At 37.2% G+C, this 12245-nt stretch overlaps 1 protein-coding gene and 1 non-coding gene across 2 annotated transcripts in view; one reads left to right on the forward strand and one right to left on the reverse strand.

Annotated features, from left to right (window-relative positions):
- USP22 (ubiquitin specific peptidase 22) overlaps positions 1-12245 on the reverse strand; it is a 50226-nt gene that overhangs the window by 30306 nt on the left and 7675 nt on the right. Inside the window, exon 2 of the mRNA XM_039847607.1 lies at positions 985-1117. Coding sequence (XP_039703541.1) covers positions 985-1117 — 133 coding nt within the window. The remainder of the gene's footprint in view (positions 1-984; positions 1118-12245) is intronic.
- Positions 3397-3515, forward strand: LOC120589960 (5S ribosomal RNA). Its single transcript, XR_005649591.1, has one exon. It is a non-coding gene; the product is annotated as a 5S ribosomal RNA (ribosomal RNA).

Below are 12245 nucleotides of genomic sequence, written 5' to 3' on the forward strand. Positions count from 1 at the left end.
AAAAAAAAAAAAAAGATTAGGAAAAAAGAGACATACTGCTTGTGTCTATCTTTTGCTGTGTATACTGCTTATATGGAGAGCTTTAACGGACATGGATTAATGCACTGATTTTATAAACTTGCAGGATACCATTTTCAATTAGGAATATTTAGGCTAATGTTTGCAAGAGAGCACCAGATTATACAACTACAGAAGAAGGCCTAAAAATGTCTTTAACTGGAACTGATAGGCCCACATGAAGTATTTTCTAGACTAGGTTCTCTGACTTGTACCTGTTGAAAGTAGTTTTCATAAAGATATCCTAACAACTTAACTATCATTTAACAGAAAACACTTATTGTGAAGGAGACAAACATTTAACGACCACGCTCAGAAAACAAAACCAAGAGCAGAATTTTGCTTTATGCTAACTTTCAGAATGTATGAATTTTAATTTGTAAGTATATAAAAGGTAAACTTATCTTTATGCCACACAAACTGTTGTCAGTCTTTTCATGAACCTGCATTATTCAGAACAATGAAAACTATTACTGAAAACAATGAAAAGCATCTACGTACACCCAACTCCATGTTGAAATCAATAATTAATACTGCATTTAAGATCTTTCTTAGTAAACTTTTGCCTAACCTAATTCCTAACCATGTTTTTCAAAGGGAAAGATGAGGCTCTGATATTCCATTAAAGAAAAAGTATTTTTCAAGAAAGTTGGCTGAATATCAGAAGCCACCAGAATTTAACTACTAAGGCTACATACAATATTAACAGCAACTTAAGCACCATAAGGCAAAGTGAGTAAAATAATCCATTTGAGTTGTTTATCTCGCATTTCTCCTGTGAATTTCACAAGAAGGGCACACATTATTTTAGATAAAGGAAGTAAACTTTTGGAAGGGCAGAACTGCAAATCTAAATTCCAAGAACAGAAAGTTAAGGGCAATGACTATTCCCAATGCCCAGTGAGACATCTCAGAAGAGTACCTTACCCAGGTTGTGCCGTTTCGACTTCGCATGTTCGTGAATATGTTTCTTTGTGAAACAGCCAAAGAAGACACAATGGAGGCAAGAGTGAAGCCTGTTCAGGTGGATACCACAAACATGACAGACACACGACTTTGCCTGAAATTCAGAAAAGAGAATTAAAAATAAGCATATGTTATGACAGGAGTTCTGAGAGAAAATTCAGCAAAGTGATCCATCCACAAGGGGCATAGCTATGAGACAGAAGGAAAGCAGGGAATTACCTCTCAAAATCTTAGTATGCAAAAAGATCACTCTATTAATCCTTTCAATTGCCCCAAAAGGTACTTAGTTCATTTAGCTCAACACTAGATCTATGTAACCTCAATTACTAAAACTCATGAGCTACTTGGATGTTCACCACATACAGTTTTAGGAGCAAAGTCTACATTCTGTTCTCTCCACATCCTCACAAGTACCCCAAACCCCAGCTCCCATCCCCATTCCAGACCAGTAACTCACAACCTACTCGCCCTGAATTTGGATATAATTTTAAATTTGATAATCCAGATTCCTCAACCACAGCAAATTTAGAAGCAATAAACAAATAGAGAGATATGAATCAGAGCAAAATATAGAAACAGAAGAATGAACAGTTTATATTGCCAAGATCTAGATCACAGAAACCTGAAATTTTAATCACAGCAATCACAAGCACAAAGGTGAACAATTCTCATATACCCACACCACCCAAGAAAGCCAGTTTTCTAGCACAGTATGACAATCATACTTATTTTAACTATAAATCTATATAACTATATTTTAACTGCTGATTATCAGAATGAACTTCTAACCTATGAGATACTACCCACAGCAAGTAATTCACTTCTGTTTTAACTGGGGTGGGGAGAGGAAGATGAAGATAGGTTAAATAGGTTATGCGGAACGGAAGGTTAAAATTGAAAGGGCCTCTGAAAACATTAGCCAGCAACACAAACATTATATACTACCTACTGAATGCCTGCTAGACCCTGGTGCAGGGGGCTTTCGGACAATTTAGCCTATTTGTCCTTACAACCATCCTATGAGGAAGATTTTAAACCCCTCTGACATATGAAGAAACTTACTTTAATGTATATGCTTATGACCATACCAGTCAGAAAGGACACAGCTAGAATGTGGACTAGGATCTGCCTAATCCCTAAGGCCCACACTTTCACACTCAGTTTAGAGGCTGGCCTTTCTAAGCTTCACTCTGCACACACAAGATCAAGGCAAGTGACAGGCGGAGCATTCACCTATAATGCAGGGCAGGGCCTGGGGACTTGTCTCAAACCTGTATTTACATAAAACACAAAGCACCGTAAACTGTCCTAAGAGAAGCTGCACAGAGACAATAACTTCTGAGGCCAACAGCCGAAATGGAGGAGAGGAGTTAGGTGGGGAGAGTGTGTGGAGGCCCACTCCTTAAAAAAGAGGAAGCCCTGAGCTGACACACTAGGTCAGAAGACAAACTAGACAAAACTAGAACTGTGTACACATAGTATACCAATTAGATGTTCCATCAGGTTCTCAGAGTGCATGCCTAAACTGGAGTTTGTGAGAAGTGCAAATCCTCTCTAGCAACTGAGGGTTTAATAATCCCTACAGATGATTCTGATGCTCTTGTTCTAGAACCACAGCCTTACAAGGATCTCAGTATGCCCAGGGTCGATCATCTTTCAACATCATGTACAACTTTATCTCTGGAAACACGAATTCAAATCTGATCATTAAATGGTAGTTATTTACTTTTTTGAATAATCTGAAGAGGTTATCTCTGTGAACCCCACGAAGTTTAGCCCCAACGGGACTTCTCAAGGGCATCACAATGGATATTGGGAGTCTGGTAATTCTTTGGGTGGGGTGGGGAAGGGGGCTGTGCACTGTAGGGTATTTAGCAGCATCTCTGTCCTCTACCCACTAGATCACAGTGGCTCCCTCCTCCCAGGTGAGAACACGGCTCTATGCAATGCCACAGGAGGCTGAGACTTAAAGAATTTCTAAAATGTTGTAGTAATATAAGTAGTAGTTGTATCATCTATTTATTCTTCCAATGACACATCAAAAGAATTAACTATAATTGCTTTCATTAATACTGGGGAAATTTAAAAATTACAGATACTGTTATATTCGATGTATAAAAAATGATGTTTCCAAGTATCAGGGAAATTTTCATTCCTTTAGTTACAAAACCTATTAGAAACAAAATCCTGAAGATTCTTAGTTACAACCACAAGCTAGAACCGATTTACTGTTCACAAAACTATGGATATAAAGAAAAGGAAAGATTAAGGCGTTCATTATTTTCATCACTTCGCTGTTAAAAATTTTTAATTTTTATTTTTATCACTATTTTATCTTTATCACTATTTTTAACCATGATTTAAAAAATTTCCGTGTGCGGCCATGCCACCCTGAACAAGCCCAATCCCATCTGATCTCGGAAGCTAAGCAGGGTCGGGCCTGGTTAGTACTTGGATGGGAGACCACCTAGGAAGACCAGGTGCTGTAGGCCTAAAAAATAAAATAAAATAAAAAAAATAAGGGATTGTAAGTTGACAAGGTCCTTGCAATCTGTGAGATCAACCAAGGGTTGTCTTGCCTAAAATATAAAAAAATTTAAAAATTTCCTCTATAAGCTCAATAAACAAATAAACCCAAACACCTCCCATATATATATAAAACAGAAATATTCCAAGCTAGCATTACCTTGAAAATATAAACTCATCATGATTCTTAGCAGTATACATATGTAATTTTAACACTTAACATCATTATTTTCCCTTAAAACACACACACAAATTGTTTTAAAAATAGACCCAAATTAAGCCCTGAATTTTAAATATAAAACCATATCATCTGTTCTTTTGCAGAACTTCATGAAAGAAAAATACATCTAAAGAAAAAGTACTTCAAGAATTTTAGCTGCATAAAAAGGAACTACTGAAATTAAACAGAGGCAGGTCGGCTACAACTAGAAATGCTGAAATTGATCATGTCCTGATACTCCCAGGTCAGGGAAAGAAAGCCTCAAATATAAATAAATACCCGTACTCATAGTCACCATTCAACTAAATCTTTTTCATTAAATAAAGCCCATGTTCAATAAACTGGGGCCCCCATGACATGTGGTCTCAAGCACACAAATCTCACAAACCTGTTATCCATAAACACCAGACTTGCCACATACTCCACACACGGACAATTCCTGAATTATTTGGTGCTTCCTAAACAAGAATAAGTATCAGTGGACACCTCCTATAGGCCACTGACTTCAACAATGATGGGGGCGTAAGAAGGAATGAGAATCCGCTAGGTGATTCTGGCACAACCTGAGTATAAAAATGAATAATAAGAATGGATTATGTATGATACACCAAATGAAAAAAGTCCATAAATCCATGCTGAAACTAAGACCATACAAATACACACACTTATGTTTAGTCTTCTTCACAAGAGAATTCCATCTAATACATATAGTAGGAAGGACAAAAATACAAAAATCTTCGTTTTATAATGATAGAAATAACTGATTTAGGTAAGATACATTAAACCATGCAGTAAAAACAAAAACAAAAAAACCCCACTGGGTCATTTACAATAGTTAAAAAGTAGAAACTGCTCAAATATCCATCAACAGATGAATGGATACACAAAATGTGTTATATCCATACAACAGAATATTATTCAGCCATAAAAAGAGATGAAGTTCTGATACATGCTACAACATGGGTGAACCTTGAAAATATTATGCTGCATGAGAGAAGCTGGACATAAAAGGTCGCAGACTGTATATTTCCACATATAAAACATTCGGAATAGGTAAATCCACAGAGACAGAATGGAGATTGGAAGTTGCCAGGAGCTGCAGAAGAATAGAGAGCAGATGAAATGTTTTAAAACTTGATAGTGGTGGGGTGGTAATTGTACAATATTTGTGAATACACTGAATTGTTCACTTTATTTTTGTGTTACATGAATTTCACTTCAATAAATAAATACACTAAATTATTTATACATACACATATATATGTATATTAGGGCATTGGATTTTTACAGTTTCAAAGTGTCAACCCAGAAACTACTTTTCTTAACTAAAAGGAACTGTAGTCCTCCTACCAACAAGGCTTACCCTAAAGCTAATCATGAGGAACACTCAGACCAGTCTAAATTGAGGGACTTGGTACAAAGCAAATGACTTGAGCTCTTCAAAAATATCTGTGTAATGAAAGACAGAACAGGCTAGGGAACTCTTCTAGATGAACAGACTCTAAAAAGACATGAAAATAAGTACAATGCATGATCCTGGATTGAACCTATGTCCATCTTCATTTTTTAAAAAAGTCATGAAGGACATTACTAGAACAATTAAAGTATTTAAAATGAACCATATATTAGATAATACTATTTCACCAACATTAAACTTTTTGAGTACGGTAACTGCATTGTGGTTAAGCTGAAAAATGTCCTAGTTCTTAGGAGATGCACTTAGGGATAAACTATCATGATGTTTATAACCAACTCTCAGATGATTCACTTTTTAAAAAAAGGTACAGAGAAACATAGAGCAAATCAGCAAAAATCTAATTGATGAATCCAGAAATGTTATTATTTTTATTTTAGTATTCTTGCCATTTTGTAGGTTTCATATTTTCAAAAATAAACTGAGAAAACAACTATTAAATATATACCCTATAACTTCCTACTCCTAGGTTTATGCATAACAAAAACAGACACTTTATATACAACAAATGCATATATTTAGGACATTGAAAGACATGTAAAAGAATGTCATGATAATATTACTTATAATACCCCAAACCTAAAAACAAAAATGTTCATCAGTAGTAAAAAGAATAAACTGTGGTATAGTCATTCAATAAAATACTACAGTGATGAAAAGGAACTCATGGTATATCCAGCAGCATGGATGACTCTTACAATGGAACACTGAGGAAGCTGGCCACAAAGAAGTACATACTACCTACCCCAGTCATACAAAGTATGAAAGCAGGAAAAGGTAATTGGTGGTTATGTAAGGCCAGATAATGGGTAATCCTGAGGGCGGAGAGCTGGGACCAGGAAGGGGCACGAGAGAACTTTTGGAGTGCTGGATGCTGTCTACTCACCTCTGTACATAAGAAACATAAGCTTGTTCACTTTATGAAAATTTCTCAAGGTGTATGCTTTCTTTAGGAGGAAGGATAAGAAGCCGCAATACAAAACACAGAGGTACTAAATGTGGGTTAATACCAAGAGAGACAAATGAAGTACTGTGAAAGCTAAAAGAACAATCATATCTAATTAAGGAGGGTTGGGGAAAATCAGAAAAGTTTGTATATAAGAGGTGGAGTTTGAGCAGAGAGCTCAAAATTCTATGGAATTCTATGGAATGTTTCTCATAAGGGGTGTAATTTTAATTCATACGGAGTAAAGAGAATTAAAGCAAAGTAGAAAGCCCTGTTATCCCTAAGAAAGGAGGAAAAAAGTACTCATTAAGCACTTAATTTCTTCCTCTGGGTGTTTATGTGAGTACAGACAGTACTCAACTACAGGTAGTTTAGCACTCACCAGTGAAGACAGTTTATTGGCTCTTGGACTGAACAGTTTAGAGACAGCTTCTGTAATTAGTGAAGCAGCCAACCAACAGGCAGTAAGCACTAAATACAGAAAACAGAAATCTTTGAAATATTCATGAGTTCTCAACGTTGTCTTTGCATTATTATTTCTCTCTGTATCAGCACTGCCCATATGATGTTGGAAGTGTCCTTTATTTGCACTGTCCAGCAGGAGAGCCACTAGCCACACGTGGCTATCAAGCCTAAAATGTGTTAGTGCCACCGAGAAACTGAATTTTTAATTTTATTTCATTTAAATTAAATCTTAAATAGCACTTGTGGCTAGTGGCACTATGTTGGATAGCACAGTCTAGATCCTAAAATAAGCAGTTACTAAATTACAGAAAGTGTTCTTTTCATAGTATTTGTCTCTAGAGTTCATTTACCACAAAAGCATAGAAACAAGAGCAGCTGGAATTAACCTTGGATACCATAACATAGTATTACCATTTGTAGGTTTGAAAACAAAACTCAAGATGTTTACACAAAGGCAGGTGATCAGTACCACCAAGTATTAACGAAAATAATGACGTGAATGACTTATTCAGAGCCAACTCCTGACTTCTAGTTTAAGTCTTTAGAAATCCTGTATTCAATTGTAGCCATGGTTAGTGTGGCAGATACTGTGAATCACTCAGTATCAGTTACAGCACATGTAAAATGGTTCAACTCGGCTACTTCCTGGCTGTGCAACAATGGGCAAGTTACATAATTTCTCTTTGCCTTGGTTTCCTCACCTTTAAAATGTGTATGTTTCTACCTCATACAGCTATTATGAGGATTAACTGAATTGATGCTTTTAAAGTACTTAGAATAGTGTATATACATTAGGATTTGTAGTGGGCTGATAGTGACCCCCAAGAAAGATATGTCCACATCCTACTCTCCAGAATCTGTGAATGATACTTTATTTGGAAAAAGTATTTCTGCACATTAATTAAGGGTTTTGAGATTATACTTGATTATGTGGATGGGCTGTAAATGCCACACAAGTGTCCTAAGAGAAGAAGAGATTAAGATACATGAGTGAAGCCTATGTGAAGATGAAGGCAGCGACTGGAGTGATAGGGCTCCAAATCTTCCAGGAGCGAGAAGAGGCCAGGGAAAAGGCCAGGAAACATCCACCCATGGACCCTCTGGAGGAGGGCTATGGCCCTGCCAACACCTTATTTGGGGCTTCTAGCCTCCTGAACTTGTTCTAAACCATCTAGTTTGTGGTCATTTGTTATGGCAGCCACAAGAAACTAATATAGGATTCAGGTTAGCTATTATTATTCTAACTCCTTTTTAACGACACTGAAAAGATTAGGAAACTAACTCTCCAAACACCTTGTTATCAAATGCTGCTGTTCTTAGTTGGTAGTGGGGAGAGGGTGTTTGAGGCATGTACCTGTTTTCTGGAGCAGTTGGAAGCATGGTTCCTTCATCAGCTGCTCTCACAGCTTCCTGATGGGGAGGCAGTACATAGCTTTCTCTGTTCTTCAGAGGCAGAAGAAATCTGGTGGCTGACGGACGTTCCTGGAAACTTAACCTAGCATCTATTGCTCCTGAAGCTCTTGAAATGATTTTTGTATTAAAACTCCTTTTCCTATAAATTAATTCAAGTAGATTCAGTAGCCTGAAAGGAAATCTTGAAACAACTAGAATTTCTGTGTGATAGGCCCTTGAAGTCAAACACATGTGGCTCACACCAGGGGGATGACTGACTCAGTTCTACAGTGAATTCTGAGCCCAACATAAAAAAAAAGTGCAAACACAACAGCACCCAAAGAGCTTATACACATTTCACATATTACCCACGACTTCTAACTACTACTGGTCTAAGAAAGCCTGACAACTGTAAGATAAGTTTAACTCTTGTGCATTCTCTTCAATTAATTTTCCAAGGGCTCAAAATACTTTTCTACCATCATGAATTTTAATATAAGCAAAGGGACAAATATAAACATTCCGTCACCTATATGAACAAAAGGAGCCATTATGCAGCAAAGACCTGGCCCAAATCAGACAATCTCCTCAAGTAAATTCCCCAATCTTAGAAAGCCAGACTCGGACCTTTGCATCTCAAAGCTAAAATAGATCTTATGACCTATCTAGACCAGCACCTTTGATTTACAAAAGTGGTAACATAATTTTAATACTTTGATATAGTAAGAAACAGACATTTTGGTTTAACTCTTCTGGGCTGGTAAATGCATCCATATGCCAGGAAGGTGGTGCACTCCAACTCCACAGGGACAAAAGCTCTTCTGCTTTGGACTCTTCCAGACCTCACACCCTATATACCTCTTCATCTGGCTGTTCATCTGTATCCTTTATAATATCTTTTAATAAGCTAGTAAACATTTCCCCCGAGCTTTGTGAGTCATTCTAGCAAATTACTGAACCTGAGGAGGGTATCAGTCAGCTGGAAGCACAGCTGACAACCTAGACTTGTGACTGAGATCTGAAGTGGGGGCAGTCTTGCAGAATTAAGCCCTTAGCCTGTGGGATCTCCTGCTATCTCCAGGTAGTGTCAGAATTGAGTCACATTTGTGGGATACCTAGTTGGTGTCCACCAAAATTGGAAAATTCCAGAAACTGACAGCAAATCATAAAAACACTAACATTTACCTTTTAGTTAAAATTATTGTTAGCTATTTTAGAAGTTGTGGCTGTCTTGCCTGTCACAAAGCAAACTATAGTCTAAATATTAAAAAACGAATGCAGCCATATCCAGGAGCCTGGAGACCCGACTATAAAATGTGTTTCAGGGAATATGTTGCTTGAAATGAGGAAAAGATGTAGCCTGTTAAGCCCAAGATGGATAATTCTGTCTTTCAGCTCTTAAGGTAATATCACTGACTCACAATCTCAAAATGTGGTACAGAATTCTGGTTTGTTTGGAAGGAGGAAGACCTCTCGATGCCAGTAAAGAAGACAGACTCAGGACAGGATGATGCCAGGGGAAAAATAAAACAGATTAACGAAACTGTGGGAGCTAAAATCATAACTGACCAATCAACACAGCCCAGAACTCTGAACCCCTTCCTCATGATTTTTGTTCTTAAAAAGAGTCCATTTGAAAACCATCGGGGAGAGTTCAGGTCTTTGGGCATCAGCTGCCTGTTCTCTTTTTGTGGGTACCTTTGAAATATATGCTCTTTCCTTTCTCTGTAACCCAGTGTCAGTTTATTTGGCTAAGAGCTGGGCAAATGGACCCCACTTCAGGTCAACATTACTTGGTGATGTTGGAAAACATTCCAGAATAATGTAGTGGGAGCATGAACTTTAGAGTTAGAATGACCTAATGTCAAGGCCCATGCCTAGCATTTATAATCAGTGTCCACTAAATAGGTTAGAAGACTTACCTGCCAAGCCTACCTAAAAAGTTTATCATGAGTACCAAAACCAAAATGAAATTATGTATGAAAAGTGGTTTATAAAATGTTATATGCTATGTAAAGAAAGTACTATTACCATAAATGAAAAATTAGTGAAGTTTCAGAGAGATTCTGGGATCTGCTCAAGGTCACACCTAGGGCAAAATCCCTATGGTACTGACTACCTTGGGCTATTTATCATTCAGATTTCACATTACCTCCCAAATGTCAACTACATATGTAACAAGGGAACAATGAGATTATCATAAAACATCATTTTAACCTGTTATTCTTACTTTATTCCCCCAAATCTTTTACCAGAGCTGCTAACAAGCAATAATAAGTTACTGACACATGACTAATTTATGTTCTTCACTACTCTCCGCTGCAGGTGCTGGCCAACATAAGAGGCAAGAAAGACCTCAAATATCTATAAGGCACATCATTTCAGTCCCTGAAAACTAAGTTTACTTACTTTCTACCTAATCTTCTGAATGTCTGCTCTATATCAATTTCATCAGGTCTGCATGATAAAGAGTCTTCAGAAAAAAACATGATACTTTAAGATCTTGCCAAAGGATTAAGCTCAGGTCTGAGGTAGCTTCTAGACTGGCTACCAATTTGCAGGAAATAGAGAACAAAAGAATGAGCTGAACTTGCATCATAAGCATGCAATCAGCAAATCCAGACTATGAGAAGAAAGTTGACAAGTCAAAGGTCCAAGTTCTTCAACAGATAAATTGTAAAAAAAAAAAAAAAAAATTAAGGAAAAGAAAGGTATGAAAGGAGAATCTGTAGATTAAGAGATTTAAAAGATATGAATACAGTCATACAATGAAATTCTATCAATATGGAGGAATGAACTATCAATCCACGCAACGTTAAGTGCATATTGCTAAATGAAAGAAGCCAGTCTGAAAAGGTTACGTGCTATGTGATCCCATTTATCTGACATTCTGGAAATGGCAAAATTACAGAGAAGAACCCAGTGGTATCTGGGGTTTGGAGAGGGATGAGTTGGTGAAATACAGGGTTTTTTTTTTTTAGGGCAATGAAAGTGTTCTGTAGAGCACTGTAGTGGTAGATACATGACACTATTCATTTGTCAAAACCCACTGATTTACAGCATAAGAGCAAACCTTAATATGCAAATTTTTAAATAATTGGTTAGGCAGTCAGAGGATGCCAGGATGGAATGCAGACTATGAACAAAGAATCTTATTGCATTACAAATGCATGACATAACCTTACTGAAAAGAGTGAAGAGAAAGTAACCTAAGTAACTTGGAAATGTCTGAGAGTGTAAAATTAAATACAAAAGGAATCATGCATGAGCACTGTACTCTAGGTGATAAAGTTGTTTCCCAAGGGAGTACAGGTTAACAATTCTGAAACCGTTACATATGTATACTGAGATTAAACAGATAAGTGCATGGACATATGTGCATGGATGGTAGATGATGAGAGCGAGGTTTCTCTCTGTTGAACAGAGTAGCTACAGATAATCAAGAGGGGAAGGCTAGAATGATCCATGTAGTACTGGATTACAGTTGGAGACTTCAGCATGAACTCAGGTGTAATTTGATATGGGTGGAGATAGATATACATTGAATTAGTTAAAGTAAGTCCTCAAATAATGTCATTTTGTTCAATGGCTGTTTTTTTATGTTTATGAGGAAGAAAAAAATGATTCCCAGCTTGGGCCACTGTGTGGAGTTTGCACACTGTGTCTGTGTGAGTTTTCTCCAAGGACTCTGGTTTCCTCCCACATCCCAAAGCTAAATATGTGGGGTGAACTGGTGTCTCTACGTTGTCCCAGTAAGAGTGAGTGTGGGTGTGAGTGCATCCTGCAATGGAAGGGCCTCCTGTACAGGGTAGGTTCTCCTTTTGCACCCTGAGCTGCTGGTATAGGCTCTGGCTACCCATCAGAACTGAGTTAGTGCGTTGGTAAATAATTATTTTACTTATTTTCATTAACCTTTCTTAAATGTAGGTATAGCTCATATTTATTACAATGTTTAATATTAGAAGTGTTTTTGGTCTTTATTTACAAGTTTGTTTTTTTTGAGACTCAAGTTAGTATACATACATTTCCTAGCTCTGTCACTGAAGGCCAAGAAGTCATGAGGCTCCAGTATTAACAAGCAGAGCCAGTGCCCGGACTATATTTTCTAATTCTAAGAAAAAGAACCAGAGCTCCTTGGAGAAATGGCAGATCAAGGTTTGGGGCAGAAAATATACAAGAGGAGCCTAGAACATCTTGCA

Source organism: Pteropus medius, unplaced genomic scaffold (genome assembly GCF_902729225.1).
Source record: "Pteropus medius unplaced genomic scaffold, Ma_sr-lr_union100, whole genome shotgun sequence".
Taxonomy (NCBI): domain Eukaryota; kingdom Metazoa; phylum Chordata; class Mammalia; order Chiroptera; family Pteropodidae; genus Pteropus; species Pteropus medius.